Below are 21593 nucleotides of genomic sequence, written 5' to 3' on the forward strand. Positions count from 1 at the left end.
TATATGGTATTTTGTGGGTATACAGCCAACAATCTATTAATTTGATAACTTCTGGTTTTTGGTGTGACGTGGGAGTGATGTTATGTATGTTATCCAGGTGTTAAAGAATTTTGTTCTTTTCTTATGACTGCTTCCAACCAATCCATATGAAACATATGGTGTAGGTTTTGTTTGACTAGTTGTATGGATGGGGATTCAGGAGTTAACCATTGTTGTAATATAGTTTTCCGAGCTGCTGCTGCTAGTCTCCCGGTCATATTTTTCCCTGCCTTTGGTGGTTGGGTATATGTTGTGATGTTGCTGAATAATGCACATTCTATTTGCATTTGAAAAGTTTTCCCAATTATCTGTTCACCATATGAGGTTACTTCGTGCCAAAAGGTTTGTAGTGTTGGGCATGACCAGAGGTTATGTATTAAATCAGCTCCTGGGGAGCAGCATCTAAGGCAATTATCAGAGGACAGATTTCCCATTTTATGTCTTCTAATTGGAGTAAGGTACGAGTTGTGTAGAATATGGAGGGCCATCTCTTGGTATCTGCTCGCAGGAAGTAGTTTCATAATGTTTATATGTTGTTTTAAGATGTCTGTTTCCGTCATATTAGGGATGTCTGTTGTCCATTTAAAGTTAGGCTTTTCTTCATCTCCTAATTGTATTAATGTTCTGATGGTTTGATATAGTTGTGAAGTTATTATTATTGGGGAAATATGCGGTGATAAGTTTTGTTTTTTCCTGGTTAATTGCCATGCTTTTACCTGTGAATAAAGGATTATCATATAGGTGTGGTGGGATCTCGTTTGGAGGTTTGTGTGGTAAATAGCTGAGAGAGTAGTCTTTGGATAAATGTTTGTCTATAGATATAGTCGTGTATTGATCTCTATTGAGGAGCCAGTCTCCTGCATATCTCAGTAGTGCTGCTGTGTTATATTCTTTAATATTGGGGAAGTTGGTTCCCCCCAAAGCTTTAGGTTGTTCTAGTTTAAATAGACTGATTCTTGGGCGTGTTTTGTTCCAAATAAATGTTCTAAATATATGATTTATTCTTTTGTTATCTGTTGGTTTAATATAGTAAGCTAAAATGTGTAGTGGATATAAGATTTAAGGGAATAGGACCATTTTGATAATATGAATTCTGCACATGAATGTTACATTTGTGTGTTTCCACTGTTGTGTTTCTTGTTGTATGGCACGTATTGTTTTCCATGTTTAGTTCATATATTTTGTTGTGGTGTTTGGGTATTTTAACTCCTAGGTATTTTATATGCTGTGTGGTTTTTTTGAAGGGAAAATGTGTTAGCTAGTCTGTAGGTTCTGAGTTGTGGAGTTGAAGTGCTTATGATTTGTTCATGTTCATTTGGAATCCTGCTATTTTTCCAAATCTGTGTATGTTATGTAATAGTGTAGGAATATCTGTTTTGGGCTGACCTAGGAATAAGAAAATATCATCAGCAAAGGCGGTTACCTTTAAATTTGTTTATCCAATTTGTATTCCCTTTAGATTTGCGTTTTGAATGATGTGTTTTATCAGTGGGTCGATAGTTATGTTAAAGAGAAGGGGCGATAATGGGCATCCTTGGCGCGTACCTCTTTTAATGAAGAACCTATCTGTGTTAATATTGTTAACTGTCATAAATGTTGTGTGTGTGTTGTAGAGATTTTTATATAAATTTAATATGTTTATTCCAAAGTGTTGGAATGTAAGTATACGTCTTAGGTGTGAATGTGATATTCTATTGAAGGCTTTGTCTGCATCTAGATTTATTATCATTCCATGGTTTCTTTTCTCTAGATTACTATAATAGTATGTTAGGTAATATGTGTTGTAGTCTGTCTGCCATTATTTTAGTAATAATCTTTATGTCTTGGTTTAAGAGCGATATTGATCTGTATGAGGCTGGGTCTGTCAGGTCTTTGTTTTCTTTGGGAATTAGTATTATCCTAGCCACATTTGCCTCATGCCATAATGGCTTGCTTTGTATGGTATCATTATATATTTTGAGTTGAGGTTATTTCTGTTGAGAGTTGTTTGTAAAATTCTGCAGAGAGACCATCTGGTCCTGGTGATTTCCCATTTTTTAAGAGTTTAATTTATCTAATATTTATTTTTCTTTTACAGGTTCATCTAGTATCTCCCTGTATTGGACTGATAATTTTCGAAGATTGGCTTCTCTCAAAAATTGCAGGCCGTCTTGTTGATCATCTTCTAAAATGTCATAAAATGTCATAAAATATTCGGTTAATTCAGTTGCGATTTGTTTGGGGTTGTGTGTCCATCCCTCTGATGTTTTAATATTATGTATAAATGTGTTACGGGTTTGTTTTTTGGCTAGTTGTGCTAATAATTTGCCTGATTTATTGCCATATCTGTAAAATTTATTTGCTGTATGACTTATTGTTTTGTATGTTTTTTCAGTTAATAAAGTGTCAAAAAGCAGCTGTTTCTTTGTATTATTCCTTGCCTTCCTGTGTGTTTGTTTTCTTTAATGTTATATAATGATTTGTTAATTGTTTTTGTAAGGTGTTATACTGTTTTGATTAAGTATGAGGTTATCTGTGCTGCTGCCCATAGTAGTTGAGGGTTATCCCAATGGTCAATATTGTCATCTATGTAGTTCGCCCAACTTGTTAAGAATAGTTGAAAATCCGCACAGGCGTTCAGATATGCTGGGTATCTCCAATTGTATGATTTAAATTGGGTTGTTTTTAGTTTTAAGCTTGCTAAGATCGGGCATGATCGGGTTTCTTATATTTTTAAAGTAGTACCTTCTATGTCTTTGGTCTGAGATGGATGACAGGACAGGTTTTCCAAATGTTTCTTTATTATGGACTCAGCTTTAAAATTTTTGCTTCTCTTTAGTATGTCAGAAACATACATTTGCTGTTGATCTGGAATAGATGGGTCACTTCCGTAATCCAATAGCATCTTTATATCGTTTGCTTGACCTAGTGGAATACATTTACAGTTAGCTACATTGCCACTTTACACTGTATCTCATTGTGCTGTTAACTATTAATAACCTGTTTTGACCAAGTTCTTGTAATAGGAGGTCCAATTACTCTACTACTTTATAAGAAGAGCCAACTCTACTCTACCACCTTGATAGGTCAAATATGGCTAGCCTCAGTTTTATGCACCCAGACCAATGATTGGACCACTCAAGGGCTATAGCACTCCCCTCTTCTAAAAAGCGCATCCATGGTAATCCCGCCGCAAAAGATATTCTAGACTTTCGATACTTGAATTACATTAAATCATATCAACTGGTAAAGCCACTGTTTTAGTCTAAAACACAGGTCAAAATATAATAAATTCTGCACTGTTTGTGCATCATCAGCAGAAACTTTATTCCACGTCTGCTCAGTGTGAGCTTACTTATTTTTAATTTAGGGTGCAAGAATCGTGGAATGAAGAACATCAAAAACAATTTATTTGCAGTGATTCTGTAATCACTGAAACGGATAGGCATTCCTATTTTTTTAAACTGAGATTATATGATTATTACAAAAACTTACGCTTCATTGTATACCCAGAGGTAGATGTACAAGAAAAAGCTACTATATGTAGCAGTGTTCTTCCATCCTTATCTTTCTGATTTATCTTTTCTCTTAAAGACGGTTTATTTCTCAAAATCTGATTGAAGAGGTTGCAATTATCTAAAGGAAAAAAATCAGTTTATGTAGAAGTGTTCAGAGTTGTTAAGTGATAAAAATAAACCGTATGGCTCTGTGTTGGTGTTTGAAGAAACATAAAACTAAGTTCACAAACAGTACAAACCTAATAACAAGTGCTGCTTTATTCAAAGGTATTTCTTTTTTACTGGAAGTCACACAAATCAAGTGATCACTTGACAAATGCTGGTGTCTGTTTTGAAACTTTATATTTTACTCATGACATTGGCAATTTGACAAACAAGCAAGCTCCCCACAGACAGCAGCCTTTTTATTTATCTAATTTTGAGGCTGAGAAGATGCCTTTTTGGTACAACACATAATGAGGCTCATTTACTAGCCCTGGGCAAATCTGCCCTAGTACAGTATTGCATAGCAACCATTTAGCAAATTATCTTTTATCTGCAAATACAATATTAAAAAAGTCAGCTTTTTTACTCTGGCTGTAAGTTGGAGAGGCCCAGAGTAAGAAATTCAACATAAAACTCACTACATCCCAGAAGTGATTAATATACATATATTGTTGACCTTTGGAGGAGGATGTGAAGCATGTAAGATTGATTTAACTCAAAAGAAGAGGTTATGAAATACATGGTCTTCACCAGAGGCATTCTTGATTTAAAAAAAGGGGGCTAGCATTCATCCAACTGTACAGACAAAATTGCAGGATAGCATTAGCCTTCAGGTTCACTTAGCCAAAATAAAACCCATTTAATAACCCCCCCCCAATAAAAAATGCCTTTGTGAAAACACTGGACACAGACTTAAAATGTAGGCTGAAAGGTTTTTAAATCTTGTGAAAACAGAAGCTGAGCGGAAGGTTTAGATGCAATTAAGAGGGGTAATTTACAATGCCCCATGGAGTGTGCATAAAAGTCCGGGGGGGGGGGGCATTTTGCGAATAGTCACAGGCTTATGTGCTCAATTCATGTGGACTGCAGTATGAATCTAGTGCAGGTTGCATTAGGCCATGCTAGATTCAAAAAAGATGGTGGGAGAGAAACAAAGCACATGGAAGTTAGGAAGGGAAATGAGTCACATGGACTCATGAAATGAAGTGATTGTGTTTAAAAAAAAAAGGCTTTAGTTCCTCACATTTTTATGCAATCTTTTTGTTCAACCCATTGAATTAAAGCTGAAAGTCTGCAGTTTAATTGCATCTGAGTTCTTTTATTTAAAATTCATTGTGGTAATGTACAGAACCAAAATTAGAAAAAAAGTTGTCTCTGTCCAAATATTTATGGACCTAAATGTATGTATACAGATTGGGAAGATTTGTGAGGACCTTTTTTAATTTTATTGTAGCATCAGAAGCATGTGCATTAAGTTGAGCAAATGGGATTTGCAACAATGTGCTGGGTCCTGTGAACTGCAACTGTTTTACTTGCACTGTGCATTTTCAAGTGACAATTCAGGAACAGATTTGCTAAAGGCATGATAGCAAGAACAGGCATTTATCATAACTTCTAGCATTAACATCTATACCACCAGGAATAGGTTTTTTTATGCCAGAAGAATATTAATGTACTTTTATTACAAACCAGTGAAATGTGTTCTACCTGATTTTATGCACAAATTAATGATGGCATGCAAAGGATAATTAGTGCTTTCGACATTAGCGCCCATTGTTGTCAGCCACTGCACAAGGTCTGTTATTGATTTCGTATTTCTGCACCAAGTAGAATTCGCATATGTCTAATAGGGAAAAAAATAAATAGTTCACGCATGTCTTTTTTTTAAAATTCTAGATACAAAAATAAAATGTGAGTTTATTAAAGAAAAAACAGTGCTAAGGGCACTGTCACAGCCCTTTAGAAAAATTCTACAAATATATATATAATTTTTGCAAGATATATTCAAAATCCTTTACCTCAAATATACCCTTAAGTGACATGCGCAAATCACAGATATCCTTTGGCAACTTATCACGGCATTCCATGAGAAAAAGACACGACTAGAAAACACAATATAAATACAGCACATTTAAATGCATGCAAATACAAAAATCAAGAGACTACTATTCTGTATGCCTGGCAATGACATATCATTATATTTTTGTCAATATTTTTGTTTACAAGGAAATTCAACAAAGGGTGAGTGAAGAGAGAAATGAGTATCCTGTTACCCTTTGCAGAGAAAGCCTGGCCACCATAAACAAAGTTCTGTAAAATAGACCGTAGGATCTTAGGATGTTTATCTTTCATCACTAGATGATGTTATTTGCCATGATCCTTATAGAAACTGAGCACAGACCAGATGAAAGGTTGAACAGACAAACAATGTTGTTATCCAGTATGTTGAAATATGTGGAGACCGTGTTTGTATCGTCAAAAAGAGATTCCTATTTCAGTAAAACAGCCCCATTTCAGGTGTATAGTGCCAACGCTTAAAGGTATATAGTTATTGAGAGTAAACAAGCTGTTAATTAGTGCTTTATTCACACATCACGTTGGGGGTTAAGGCCATTTAGCTAAGCAGTATGTTGCACAAATAAAGGAATACATGTTTTATTACTTTTCCGTTTGATTCATATATGTTGAATGGCTACCCCCGGCTTTGAAGCAGTCATACTTCGATATACTACATGTATTTACTGTGATCCAGCAAGCTGAAACTTAACAAACCTTATTTACTTTTCTCTTTCTTAAAACAGTAACATAAAAAAAAAATGAAGTTGTAAATGAAAAGTAATACAAATATAATGCAGTGGTAAAACGGATGTGTTTGCTTCAGAAACACTACTATTGTTTTTATCAGACATGTCCAAAGTCAGGCCTGGGTGGCTAATTGCGGCCCGTTTTCAAATTTACACCGGCCCTCAGCCTCCATCATGAAATTAATAATAATGCGGCCTCCAGCACAGTGCAATCAGGAACCACGTAGATGTAATATTTGGGCACATTAGTGAAATGATCTGCCTCTTGGGTCTATACTGCTGCCTGTGTGCTGAAGGTGTTAGTAATAGACATGTACTTGCATGGAGTGGCGCGCCGCTCTCACATACTTAGGGATGAAGGTGCAATAGACGTACGGACGTGCCAGTACAGTAAACTGAAGACATCTGCAAGAGCAGTGCATCACTACGTGCCAGTGCCTGTCTGTTGCGAACACCTTCAGCACACAGGCAGCAGTATAGACCAAATGGCAGATCATTTCACTAATGTGCCCAAATAAAACGGCTACGCGATTCCTTGCTTAAATTAGTTAAATGATGTTAATGGTTCAAAGAATGTCAGGCTGAATAGTCTTCAATCTGGCCCTTGTTGCAAAAAGTTTGGACACCCCTGGTTCATATAAATAAGGTGCTGTGTAGCCATGGGGCAGCTATTCAAAGGAGAAAAGGCACAAGTTACATAGCAGTTAGCAGATAAGCTCTGTAGAACATAATGTTATCTGTTATCCACTATTTTTCCTGTGCTATAGAGCCTTTTTTCAATTTCGCCATTGCTACACAGCAGCTTGTTTATATGAACTATAGTTCTGGAGTTACTGTTCCTTTAAACCTGCACAACATTTTATACTTGACAGCTCATTTTCCAAACGGTGTACTGGTTAGTAAATTAAAAGAAAATGCCCACAACACCCACAAATTTCTGGAGCCCTAAAAATTAGCACAGATTAGAACAAAAATTTTACTGTCTAAAATTTTGACAATAGTCAAAACACAGAAAATAACTGAAACTAACAAAGTGCCTTGAAGGGACTGATGGTCCACTGAACAAATGTAGCCTCTCTTTCATGTAATGTATTACTATTTAACAGCAACCATTATTAAACATAGCATACTCTACACAAATTGTCTTCCTCCTTTCAGAAATATGGTACTTTTAATCCCATACAATTCGCAAAAACCTTTAAAAAGGTATATGCAGTAGATTACAAGATAAACTGTAGCAGTCAGAGTAATTAGGAGGTTTAGGATATTTATGTACTTTCCAAATGCTCCTTACATATTCAGTTACATATGCAAACAAGAATTTCTCACCTTAAACATCTTTTTATTTACCAGTCTTTCAATAAGCATCTTCCAGATCTGCTTGCTGTATTTCTCTTTCAGGATTCTATCAAATATGCGCAAGAACATGGGGTCAAAGTCTGACTCTGTGGAATGGAAAGAAAATCATAAAACACTTGTTTTTATACCAAACATAAAATTATTCTACCACAAGTCACCACCACGAATACATTTTTAAATAGCGTTTCAATATACAACATTGATAGATTACCTCCCTGCTGTAATCTGAGCCCCGAGCTATGAGTGAGCAGGGAGACAGGCAGGAAGTGATGTCACACCAAGCTAATATGGCAGCTGCTATCCTAAACAGACAGAGAGATCTTCTAGAGCTGTTTACTCAGGTATGGTAAAGCATTCTACAGAATAAATAGTGTTATAGCTTTCACTATAGCGGCTAATCTTTTGGCAATAAACTGTCTCTAGCTTTTCTTCTTCTTTAAGCAATTTTTTTATTTGGACACAACACATTTCCGAAGGCACCTAAAACGTCATTTAGTGTAGTCCTACTTCTAAAATGGTAACAAATGTAAAGATTTATAGTCTAATACTAGGATAATAAAATAAGATTTATTAAGCAGAAGAGTTCCTCCCAAAATTGCAAGAGAGTGGGAGGCTTGATTGGCCCGTATGGAGCACTATGACATGGTTATTCATATTAAAGAATTAAAAGCATAACCTTCAATATGTTGATGCTGCACTATGCAAAGATTTTAGCCGACATTGACATTGGTAAATGTAGATGTGCACAATTGCTTTATATGTCATTCTAATTTTCTTTGACAGTGGTACATAACCAATGGCTTTGGGGTTTTCTTATATCTAAATTTGTCTGCTTTTATCATACATGCTTTCATTTTTTTGTTATGTATTCTTATTATTGTGTAAACTTGAAATACTTTTTGCAAACATACTATATGACCCAGTTTAGTGCCTGTATATTATGTGGTGTGCTCTGATTGTATTTGATGTTGCGCTATTCATACAGTCATACAGTACAAAGATCACCTCACTAATCTCAGTAATGAATGCACCTACACTTAGTTTTCAGTAATCAAAACTGAAAGCAAACTAAAGATGGTCATTCTATAATAATTTAATATATGTGATGTAAAAGTGTAAAAAAAAGTACATACCTTCGAATGTCTGGAATACGCCATTTAAGAAGTCTGCTATACTTTCTATTTCTGAGGTGCCAGACAGCATACTAAGTCCATCAGAGAACATCATTAGGGCACTGCGAGTATCAAACAACTTTAGAAAGCAACAGCCAGATCGATAATATGCCTGAAAAAAAGTGGTTTTATATATAAATCAGCTGCTCATATACAGCTCATAGGACTAACCTCATTCCATTGAAGGGATATTCACAATTTGACATTGACAAGTCATGGTGATCTGAAGCTATGCCAGCAAGATAGATTGTGCTGGACAGCAAGAAGGGAACAACCTAAACCCTAAATAGTAAGACTGAAATGCAGCCTCTCTATAAAGCACTTGTATGACCACACAATAATTTGGGTGGGTGCTTGTTTACCATCAGATTTTCTAAAAACACAAGTGCACCATATGAGAAACGTAAAAAGCTGTTTTTACATTGTATGTTCAGGTTCAGAAAGCAAAAATTGTCCAGTCAATGAACATAATGTCCAAAGCTGAGAAAAAATAGAACATAAAACAAAATGCTGATTGATAAGACTCAAGCAGTTGCCATACTCCCAAATTTTAATGACCTTGGTGTTTTTTTTATTAGCCATTCTGTTGGATTAACTACAATCTAGGCATCAAGTTATCTGAGCTAAAATTAACTTGATGGATTTCTCTCTTTCAAGCTCACCAATATTGTCATCCAATGTGTCTTTTAGGATAGGTTTATAGTAACGGTATAGGATCCGTTATCTGGAAACCTGTTATCCAGAAATAATCAAATAATAATCAAATAATTCAAATTTTTAAAACATATTAAATTTTTCTCTATAATAATAAAACAAAATCAAGCATCAATTAGAATTGTGCAACTACTTCGAATTGATGCTCTGGAAACTCGAATTTATCAAACTGGTGCCTTGACAACTCCAATGTAATGGACGAAAACCAGCATGGATCGCAATGTCACGAAACATCTTCAGGAGCATCTGCCATTAATGTCTACATGACCATGACAGGTTTTAGATGGAGTATTTTCGGATTTTTAGCAGCTTTGTGGTATAATACATCTCTAAAAATATGAGGTTTTCCCTTTAAAACTCGACCAGAACAATTTGAGGTTTAATAAACAGGCCTCTTAATGTATGAAGATCCAAATTACTGAAAAACCCATTACCTCGAAAATCCCAGTCCAGAGCATTCTAGATAACAGGTCCCATTTCTCACAGTCATAAAATTGTGATCAATTTATTTTGCAATAGTTGAATCTAATCTTAAACCTAATAATTTATCCATGAAACACTATTTTCACTCAATAAAGCTTGATTGTGGGGGCGGAGCTAACCGCGCTACAGTGAAGACGGACTCTGGGTCCTCCTGGGATTAATTCTGAATCCTACCCCATCTGAGTCAATCTACCCCTCTGCAGTAGTCTGGGGGACTTCAGGGCCCTGTTGTCATCCAGTCCGCAAAAGAGCCGACCTTGGGCGACTGCTGGCTCCAAAAATCCAGCCACAGTCTTGAGTAGTTCCTAGCCACGGGCCGCCCAGACCAGAAGCGCCAGACACGCACAAACAGCGGAGACTGCAAAATCTCCCTAACCCACATCACAGGAAGTAAGGTGGGACCCCTAGAGACCCTCCAACCACCAAGTTCACCTCCCATCGATCCCAGGGGTGCTCTCCCCAGGGACTTGCTGGAGACTGGGGGAAAACCTCACACTGCACGTATAGCTCTCCCTACTGGTGCTCATCTACAGCAGTGTTGTCTGCCCTTGCTACAACTTAACCCTGTCACTGCCACAGACTAACACATAAATGGTCATAGAGAGCATCAACATCCTGCAATGTGCAGCCCTACCACCAGGGTAAATACCTACCTTACACCCTTCATGTAAGGCTAACCCCTTTTGTGGCACCCACAAACCACTGTGAAATAGCATCATCTCCACATACTGAAACCCCGCACACCAGCATTAATCTGCCCTTCCTCGTGGGTAAATACGGTCCCAAACCAAAGACTCTGGAGCAATTTGCCAAGAAGCCTGAAGGGGTGGATGAAGGACCCGAATCCAACCCGCCAATGGTCACCCAACAAGACCCGGGCGTACAGATCCTGCTCACAGCCATAGCAGAATCACTCAAGCCCTTTCAACTCAGATTGAGGAATGAAAAGTTTACATGTCCCTATTAAGGGCAGATCTCCAAACAGTCAGAGAAAGGGTAAATAACATGGAGGCTTTTGTCTCGGAACTGGAAAACACTTGCAATCCAGTTCCAGACCAGATTAGGCAACATAAACAACAGATTCAAACCCAGGCAGACTACGAGAACCGCCAGAGGAGAGACAACCGAAGATTACTGGGAGTACCTGAGAAGGCGGAAGGCGCTGATCCAGTTGCTTTCATTAAGGAGTGGCTCAAAGGACAGATGGTGGGACATGTACTCTCTACCTTCTTTGTAGTTGAACAGGTCCATAGGCGCACCCCAGCTCCAGGAGCACCCCTGAGACCTTTTCTGCTGAAACTATTAAATTACAGGGACTGGGACACGATCCTGGCCATGGCAAGAATCAAGAGAGATCTTTTACATGAGGGGGAAAAAAATCTCCATTTACCGGACTACTCTTCAAGCCTTCAAAGGAAGCGCAATGCCTTTGCGGGAGTGAAATGCAGACTGAGAGACCACCAATTGAAGTACGCAATGCTGTATCCAGCCAAACTGAGAATAGTGGATGGCCCCAAAGCCTTTTTTTTCACCTCATCTGAAGCACCAGAGCTCTCGGGCCAGCCCCAGACTTTGATTCCATTTATGGTGAAGGAGCCCTATCCCTCTGAGCTTGCTTATTTTTCTGGGTTCAACTGCACAAGAGAACAACAGAAGTTACATCTATATGGGGTGCCCAAGACACTGACTTGAAGTCAAACTGCATTATACAAAGCCAATCCTAGCAGCCCCTAAAGGGGGTAAAACACCATAATCAGTCCCAGTATCCTTTGAACAAGCCTATGATACCTTATATATGGTGTGCTGAAACACCAACTCTCCCGCAGAGACCACAAACATTCGCTGGCCCTAGCTGGAGGGATGGGGAAACTCAACGGGCTCCATTTGTTACCAGTTCCACAGGTGAAACACCCTTGAAAGTGCCTTAAGTTTTAAGTTTTGGGCTAATGCCCGCCAAGATGGGTGGTTGGGCAGGGTGGGAAAGGGGTTGTCTCAGGGCAAATCACTTTTTGGGGGGGGGGGGGGTAACGGGGTCAATGATGTGACGGGTTGCTGTTTTTTCTCTTTATACTTGTATATACGCAATTCCTACTATGTGATGTGTAGTTTTACCTGGTGCAGGACGCAGTCGTCCAGTTATAACGCCCCCCCTACACACAAATGCCGACCTATAGCTTTATGTCCTGGAATGTCAAAGGACTCAATTCAAAATACAAACGCAGCCTTACGTGGACATACCTGAAATTATATCCTCCCTCTATCCTGCTCCGACAGGAGACCTACTTAGTGGGCCAAAAAGTACTCGCCCTAAAAAACCATGGATGGGGTGGGCCTTCCATGCCTCATTTTCAACCCACTTCAGAGGAGTGTCCATCCTTATAAGGAAAAATCTCCCCTTTGAATTGATCAAACTAATAACGGACCAATATGGCAGATTTATCATAATGGCTTGTCTTATTGCAAATAAACCCTTGATGGTGGTGAACGTATATGCTCCACCTCCATTTAATATCGCCCTATTAGAACTTATAGGGAAGAAACTTGCCGACCTGCCTCTTGCACGAACCTGCATAATGGGGGATATGAATGAAGTCATGGACCTGTCCAGCGATAGGCACTCTAGGTCTCTGATGTGTGGCGATAGGAACACCCTGACATGAAGGCCTACTCGTGTCACTCTCTACCACACAAAACATTCTCCCGGATTGACCTGGCCCTGACAACACCTGAGGTACTCCGTCTTGTGTGTGCAACAAATCTATCTACCACAGTCCTTATCCGATCATTACCCCCCTCCAACTGACACTGCAGTGGCTCGCAGACCTCATTTGGCTTAGAAAGCCAGACTTAGCTGAACCACACAAAAACATGGTGTGTGAAGCCTCTAAGGCCACCACCCGGGACTCTCTTATCACGCTCATTGCCCAAACTAGAAAAACTGCCAAAGAAGGAGTTGAGAAAGCAGAGATAAGACTGCTAAAAACCAAACAGCATCACTTCAATACTCCACCCACAGATATGTATGAGCAGGTGCGTCAGGCCGAAGCAGCCTTAGCTAGGGAAAACACTTCCATCACCAAAAATCCTTACTTAACACCAAATTTTTTTTAAAAGAATTTGTTAGAATACAACGAAAAAAAACACCAAGACAAATAAAATCTTAAAATAGCAAAGCCTTTATTAAGAAATAACTTACAGAAACTCCACTTCCTGTCCTCTACAGAAAAGGCGACAAGGCGACCATCCATACTGCGGCACTTGATTACTCCTCCCTGGCTATTCTAGTGACACTGTGTTCTCTGCCCCCATCTCCTTCTCCACCTCTCTGTGCTGATACCTCTTCCTACAGTCAGTTGCCACAGCGAATGTTTGATCAGGGAGACAAAAATAGTAGAATACTTGCCATACTGGCCAAACAACAACAGGCCTCCACAGCCATACCAAGAATTCTGACCGCGGCACTATGGTACACAAACCACATCTGATAGCTGAAGCATTTACCAAGTACTACAAATATTTCTACAGCTCCTCCACCACACCCCAGCTGACTCAATCCTTAGATTCCATAGCCATACGTAAACTATCCCCTGCGGAGAGTGCTTGGCTTGACACACCCATCACCATTGAGGAAATGAGGTCGGCAATACAAGCCTTACCCTCCAACAAAACCCCAGGATTAGATGGGCTCCCCCCGGATTGGTACAAGTCCCTAGATGAGTTGGTCTCTCCCCATCTCCTCAAACTTTCCAGGCTTCTTGGGACTGCGGGTCCTTGCCACCATCAATTTCAGAAGCCCTCATAATAACTGCTAACAATAACTGCTATAGGCATGCGCTGTATCTGCACCAACATAAATTGTAACTAACCCATTGATGCCCTTCAAGAGTGTCCGCCAATCACACTATAATAAAATACATAGCTCTTTATCAATGAGTAATCAATATCCACGCTGTGGAGTGATTGCACTGGATTGCAAGCAACCACATGGTATTAATCCAAATTAATTATTGACTGGTTAAGTGGCATGTGCAGTTGCAAATGCAAATGCATTAGTATTCAATAGTGATTTGCGTGTCGAGCAAAAGGCCATCCTCTCCCAAACTGTCCTGTCTTTCCTTATAGACCTTTCATTTTTATACATCTTATCTCTCAATGACTATGACAATCTTTCATTGTTTGAGACTTGCATAATGAGATTAACACACTTTTAGTATTCATATAAGATAAACAACAATAAAAAAATATAATAAAAAAAGGTTTAATTACAAGACATTTGACAACCATTACATTCATTACACAATTATTTATTGATATTATTATACTGAATTACCGTTAAGTAACAAGGACAAAGAAGCTAAAGTCACTGTGGGTGTCAATTTGTTACTGTAATCACTTACTGTACCTCATACCCTCAGCCAGGTCATCTAAAGGTGGCCATACACGGGCAGATTTTTTACTTCCAAACGACCGACTCCAGAATGTTCTGATAATATCGTTATATCTAATCTGATGGTTGATGGTGTACGAACGATCGTCGGACGAATGATCGTCTCAACATTATCGTTTGCAAAATTGATCGGATGAGTTTAAAAATTTTAGTCGTTCAGGGATAAAATCCCACTTTGCAGATGTCAGGATTGTAGCACAAGCCAACGAACATATATGGAACAACGATCATATACGGAAGGACCCGAACGTTCTTTGCTGAAAACTTCATTTGTAACCATATGAACTATGTAAAGAAATAAATTGGTGCTGACTGCAGGAATATCACCCTATCACCTCATATGTGAAAGAAGTTTATTATGCCATAGCATAAATCCATATGTCTGCATGGAGCAAACTGACTATATACTACAGACAGTGACACAATGCTAGCACCACTCCTCATTTGTTGAACAGCGTTCGTCTGTACACGAAGCAAACAATACGGTTATTTCTGTTCATATAATTGTTCTCCGTGGATGGCATATCGTATGGTAAAATAATTGTCAGACAATTGTTTAACAATATACGTTCATTGCAGAACGATAAAAGTATGCCCGTGTATGGCCACCTTTACTTAGAAATTGCACTGGCCCGTCTAATTTTCAACAGGGCAAGTTGTTGCCATTTTCCAAAGTATCCGACTTGCCAGGTCAGGTCAGGTTTGATGCATGAACAGTTCAGAATCTTTAGAAAAGTCTGGAATTGTGGACCTTCCATGGGGAATACAGTACATGTGAAGATGGCAGCGGCACACACTGCTGGAGCATGGGGTAAGCAATTAAAGTCACTTGGGGGGCACCTAACAAATTGTCAGTCACCAGTGTCCTTGCCTTTTAAACTAAGACTCACATACCTTGACATATCGATGATCCAATGTAATGCTTTGATTTGCTGACATTAAGGCTTCCTGCCATTTCTCGAGTTTGAACAAGGCATTGGCACGGTTGTACCACAACACTGACAATTCCCTCTGAAAGTTTCTGCAAAGATTAATATATTTATCAGCATGTAAAGGAGTCCTGATTTTATACCTCATCTAATTCTCATAAAGGCTGTTAGATTTTTGCAGAGGCCCCTCACAATTAATCACTGCTTTCACAAATTAGCAGTTCCCTGTAGTGTCAAGAGAAAACGAGATTTGCACTGCAGTGTTGGTGATCAGGAGCAAGTGGTCCATGATCACCAGACAGTTTCTAGTGTGTAAATGTGTCTGCTCACCAATCTCTGATGCTAAGGCTGGAAACAAAGGATGGAAGATGGGGGCAGCCAACACTGCTGCACCAACATTGGTCTTAGCGGAATGTGGATACAGCCAATTTAGGAAAGCAGCGAGTGATGCAGTAGAGGAGTTAATGCTAAAATTTGAGGGGTATTTAAATCCACTTGTAAGCATTGTTACAGACTAAAATGTAAATACAGTACAACCCAATTTTACATACCCAAAGATTACGCTTTCCTGGAAATTACATTGTTTGTTTGCTGTTTGGTGTAAGTAAGTGGCAATCTTTCCTTCCTAGATTTTACATTTTCCCGGACTTTAATCAACTTGATTTTCTAGGTCCACAGGAAAGCATAAAATCTGAGTTCTACTGTAGTGTGTATTACAGAATGAGCAAGTAAGCAGTTAGGCCTATGACACACAAAATGACTCTCTGGTGTTTTGCCCACCATATTTTTCTCTTCCAAAAATTTTACCATCAAAACACAAAAAATTTCCCCCCTGCACTAAAGCTGTTTAGGGTCTAATTGTTGGAATTGTTGGAAGTATGAAGAGTGCTGAAGCTCGCACTTTGCCTTAAAGGAGAAGCAAACCCAAACGGTAAAAAAAACCCTATCCCCCTACTCTACATAGACCCCCTCCCTCCTCTCCCCAGCCTAAGTGTTCCCCGGGCAAAGTCTTTACTTACCCCTCCGTGCCGATTCTGTCCAGCGGAGTTCACAGGCACCATCTTTCTCTATTCGGTTATCTTCGAGAATGAGACCGGCGGAGCGTCGCATGCGCAGTTGGAGCAATATTCTGTTTCGCAACAACTTGGAATGCCCCGAAACTCAAGAAAATTGCTAAAGCGCCAGTCTCATTCCAAAGTTTACCGAAGCGGCAGAAGAAGGCGCCCAAACTAAAAAGTTTGGGGCATTTGCCCGGGGTAACACTTAGGCTGGGGGGAGGACGGAGGGGGTATGTAGGGTAGGGTTGTTGTTTTTTTTAATTTTTGGGTTTGCTTCTCCTTTAAGGGAGCACAGGCTAAATCACACTCAACTGCCCCATACAGTATGTGCAACATTGATATGGGTGGTATATGACATTCACACACAAAGAGGATTTCTCTCATTTTGGATCATGTGCATTTTCTATATGCACAGTATGCACAGTGACAGTCAAAATTTTCACTTGTCAATGTGCATATGTATACAAAGCTGTAGGGTAGAGGACTGAATTCACTTTAGAAAGCAGATAGATTAAGTCTAATTTACAATCTCTTCAGAACAAATCAGAATAAACTGTGAGGAGTTTTGGCATGTTTAGATGCTTACCCCAAATGTATAATCTGAGAAATAAAACCAATTGCTTCATCATATGTCTGGCAGGCTTTTATATAGTGACCATTTTTATAAAAGTCATTCCCTTGTAATTTTAAGTTCTCTGCAATTTGACGATGATCTATCCTGTTGGGAGGAACAAACAGATTTACACCTTGTAATTTTCAAAATACATAAATATTTTTTTTCTGCAAGGTCCACACAAATCTGCATTACACAAGCAACCTGGGGCAGCATGCATGTCCTTTGCAAATGGTTTCTTATTTTGGTTATTATTGATCGTTGTTTTTGTTTGGATTTACTTTCTTTTCGTATTCTAACCTAAGTAACAAAAGAAGGCACCTGCATTCGTAGGTTCAGAGTGATAGGTGCTGTGGGTACAGCCCATACAGGGAAGAATGGACTCGATTAACTAATGAATTCCATTCGGGTGAAATACATAAAAAAGCCACTACAGGGGAGTGCACATGTGCCCATTGACTCCTGCATTTCATAATGGCAGAACCCCGCTATATAATAGTATATATATATATATATATATATATATATATATATATATATATATATATATATATATATTTATAAAGTCTTCTTACAAGTAATAGCAGCAGGTGGCCCACAGGAAGAGTTGCAAATACTAAAGTAGAAACCTTTATTTATCTTAAGTATATAGAAGCCCAATAATGTAGAGACTCTTACATATATGCAATTTGTCGTTTTGAAATAACTATAAGGAAACAGTATGAAGTTACCACTCTTCCAGCATCTTGTTTGCAAGCAAGTCATAATTGTATCCATATTTACAATTCCATCTGAAAGGTCTGAAACTTTAATTAGGCTTTAAAATTACAAAAAGGTTCCTTACATGAACTGGCCTCCTCTGAAGTTCATACTTTCTTTTCTTGATGAAGGATAGGGCAGCTATTCTTCTAGGTTTATGCTGGTATTAAGGAATCTCTGGTAGGAGAGAGAAAAAATATATATAAAATAATGTGGTGGTGCGGATTTATTAAACTGGGTAAATTCAATTTAAAAGGCTTAGTGAGGTTTCACATAAAATTTAAAAATATAAAAAAAATTTTAATTAAAAAATTACCAAACAATAATAAATCACTGCCATATGACAACATTTCTTCAAAGATGCACAGAGTAACCTGAGTACATATATTCTGCTTATAAATGTAAAGGTTATAAGCATTTCTTTAACACTATTTTAGTGTGTTATCACAGAATAAACCTTCTGTTTTGCCTGAATGTCAACTCTAGTGACTACTTACATCTGCCAGATCAAACTCTGTAATTAACAATGAGCAAAATTTTTCGGCAGGTTGGATTTGTGGAGAAATTCTGCATTTTGCCGTGAATATTTTCACAAAACCGACATTAAACTTTTCTCCATGAAAAAACACAGCTACAAACGCCCATAGAACCCAAAGTATTTTTGAATAATACCATGGGTCATATAATAAAAAGGCACAAAGTTTGCCCAGTAACAGTAACCTATAGCAGCCAATCAGCAGGTAGAATTTACCGGTCATCTGTTTAAATTAAAAAAAATCTTATTGATTACTATGGGTTACTACTCCTGGACAAACTTAGTGCCTTGAACCCAATATATTCAATGCAGAAAGTGTCGCCACATAAAACCACCCATAGACTCCAATGTATTTTGCCAGGGAAAAGTTGCCGCAAAAAGCACCTTTTTTTCAGCAAAGCGAAACGAGAAAATTAAGCTTTAATTCTAAAAATGTACAAAGTATGTAGGTTGGACACCTTCCCCTCTATACCATACAATTGTCAGTAAAAATATTGAAATTACCGGTATAGGGCTAGAACGGATCCATGTGGTACACTGTACAACAAGGGGTACTTTATTATAATAAAGTATACGTTTCAGTATGTCATGTGACAGAAGTTAAATCAATCAAGTACCGATTGTAACTGCTGACATCACTAAGCATCATCCATAAGGACATCATTCACACAATATGTATTATTTAAATACATTTAGGCCTTATGTATTCCTGGTATTATTATTATCCTTATAAAATGTTCCCTTTTTAAAAATGTGAGACTTTATTTATCAACATTAAAATACACCCATAGCATCATAGGCCTGACTCTTTTTGGGCACTTCCGCCCTTCCTCATAGTCATAAAGAAAAATTGCCAAGAACGACTTCCGGGTTAAACATTTAAAGACGCGTTCCCCGCCCCGCCCCTTTTGTGACGTCACCAGTGGGCGGGCAGCGCAGGTCTATAAATGGAACCCGGAAGTGGGGTGGGCGCAGGTGGAGGGAGGGCGGCTGGCGGGTCAGGAAAACCCCGACCCGCACATCACTAATAGACTGTAAGCTACACTGGGAATTAAACTACACTGAAAAATGACAACTGAAAATCATTATACAGTACACCTTTATGCAATACTTTACAAAGGTTGTTAAAGGCTAATAATGATAAATAGGCTTGAAGACATCGTTGGAGCATTTGTGACATTTTAGCATGTAGTTTGCAATGCTGCCTTCCACAAACAGTTTGCCTAGACAAAATGTATAATTTGCATATAGTATGCTACAAATAATATTTTCAGTTGCCTTCTAAAGTCTGGGTTTTAAAACGTAGTTACATTTTACCATCTCACAGACATTCAGCCAGGCCTCCACTTTGTTTGGCCTTGAGTTCAAAACAACAATGTAACATCCTGAGAGTAGTTTGTCTTTGTTTGCTGTGACAATGAAAAGACTATATTATCACTGTCATTTTTTGTGCAGTGTTCTGACTTTTGGTGAGTTCAAACTTTTTCTTTCTGGCTCAAGTGATCTCTAGTTTCTGTATTCCACGATACTTGGAGGAATAAGGAACATGCCAGGAAGCAACATAAGTATTAAGAATGATACTGAGTTAATCATAGCATTTAAGCATCGGATTACCATAAAATTTATTTCACAGAAAACAAATATAAAATAAAATAACATAGAAATAATACATAATATATTCATATATATATTTTTTCTCTTCTTTTAAACAAATTATAAATATAAAAACAGCATCTCGTTCCTCCAGTGAAAATAAACAGATTCAAAACAACAGCTAACAGCTTTACTCTCCAGCTGTAGTTAAGTCAACAAAACCCAGCCCCTGCTAACATATCCGCATTTTCTTTAAAGCCTTCCCACACTGCCTTGCCTTTTTTCTGTGATGCAAAACTGGGAAACAAAGGTTCAGTTTTATGTTCTGACACATACCTAGCCATAAAATAACCTAATATGCTAACTCGTTATCTTTTTATTATTACATTATTTTTTAGTATTTTAATGCTTTCTGCTGAGAAGTGCATAGAAAGGTCTGAGCTTTCAAATCTTCTGAACTATAAGCTCTCACACAAAGGCTTCTGCACCTATCCTATGAGAATCATTTGTTAGTAAACAGTATAGTGTGCTGGTCTAAATTACAAGAGGCATGGGAGCATATAAATCCATTGGTTTTCTATGAATACCTAAGAATAGCAAAGATTGCTGAGGCTAAGCAAATGTATTCTGAATCAGGAGTATTCTGAATCATTTATCCAATTTTTAAGGCATATGGCACACAGCTATCATCAACAAGTGTTAAAGTAATGTTTATTATTTATGGGGTTTTTTATGGGCAAACTTCAAATGGTAGAGCTAATACCCATAGGACAAATTACAAATGTTATGGTTAATACCCCAGAGGAGAAATGAAGCAGCATATCATCTGTATACAATCTATAAACATGCAAAATCGCTGTAAAATAGCGCTAAATTAATTACAAGAGGTGTAGATGTAAAAATAATCAGTTTGTCAGGAAGCCACACAATTAATGAGCATAATACAGAAGCTATTATTTTAGTGCAAAACCGAATTGGCTGTGTTTAATATATGTACATATATACAGTATATATCTAATTAAATTCCCTTACCCTGGCTTTTAAAATAAATCATGGATATTAAAAAAGCACCTCTTTCATCAAGTGAGAACAGACACAGATCCAGCAGCAACAGCTAGCAGCTTCACTCTCCAGCTGTAGTGAAGTCACTAATACACGAATACATCCGTGTTTTCTTTTAAACCTCCCCCTCTGTGTTTTCTGTGTGACGTAAAACTGGGGAAGAGAGGTTTCGGTTTCAATTTCTAACACAACCCTAGCAATAATAGAAACTAATATTCTTCCTTGTCTCGGTTTATATTGGCACGCGTTAACATTTTCAGAATTACCTCTAGTTTCAAGCTTATTCAGTATAAAGATTGTGTAAAGAGATTTGCTGAGCTTTTAAAATTTCTAGAGTATAAGTTTTCATACACAAAGCCTTCTGCACCTCTAAGATAAGTGTCTGTAAGTAAATAGCAAGGCTATGGGCACACAGGATGTTGTCAGCCTGAGTATTTTTGAAGGCTGAGGCAAGCAGATCTGCTCAGTGCCCCTGCTCCATTGATTTGAATCTGGTCAGCCTGTGTGTCACACACAGCAGAGCTGAAGCTGAGATTAGGATTTG

The 21593-nt window shown here is 38.2% G+C and overlaps 1 protein-coding gene across 5 annotated transcripts in view; it reads right to left on the reverse strand.

Moving 5' to 3' along the window:
- trank1.L (tetratricopeptide repeat and ankyrin repeat containing 1 L homeolog) overlaps positions 1-21593 on the reverse strand; it is a 60740-nt gene that overhangs the window by 32862 nt on the left and 6285 nt on the right. Inside the window, exons 1-10 of one of the 5 annotated variants that reach the window (XM_018267570.2) lie at positions 21059-21273; positions 17945-18036; positions 17074-17205; positions 15395-15521; positions 8818-8968; positions 7655-7770; positions 5540-5623; positions 5229-5364; positions 3514-3654; positions 2764-2943 (exon numbers count right to left, since the gene is read on the reverse strand). In XM_018267570.2, coding sequence (XP_018123059.1) covers positions 2764-2943; positions 3514-3654; positions 5229-5364; positions 5540-5623; positions 7655-7770; positions 8818-8968; positions 15395-15521; positions 17074-17205; positions 17945-17970 — 1093 coding nt within the window. In that variant the 5' untranslated portion in view covers positions 17971-18036; positions 21059-21273. Of the gene's footprint in view, positions 1-2763; positions 2944-3513; positions 3655-5228; positions 5365-5539; positions 5624-7654; positions 7771-8817; positions 8969-15394; positions 15522-17073; positions 17206-17944; positions 18037-21019; positions 21275-21593 lie in introns of those variants that run through there. The other 4 variants (XM_018267567.2, XM_018267569.2, XM_041566123.1 and 1 more) reach the window with 4 other exon arrangements.

Source organism: Xenopus laevis, chromosome 6L (assembly GCF_017654675.1).
Source record: "Xenopus laevis strain J_2021 chromosome 6L, Xenopus_laevis_v10.1, whole genome shotgun sequence".
Taxonomy (NCBI): domain Eukaryota; kingdom Metazoa; phylum Chordata; class Amphibia; order Anura; family Pipidae; genus Xenopus; species Xenopus laevis.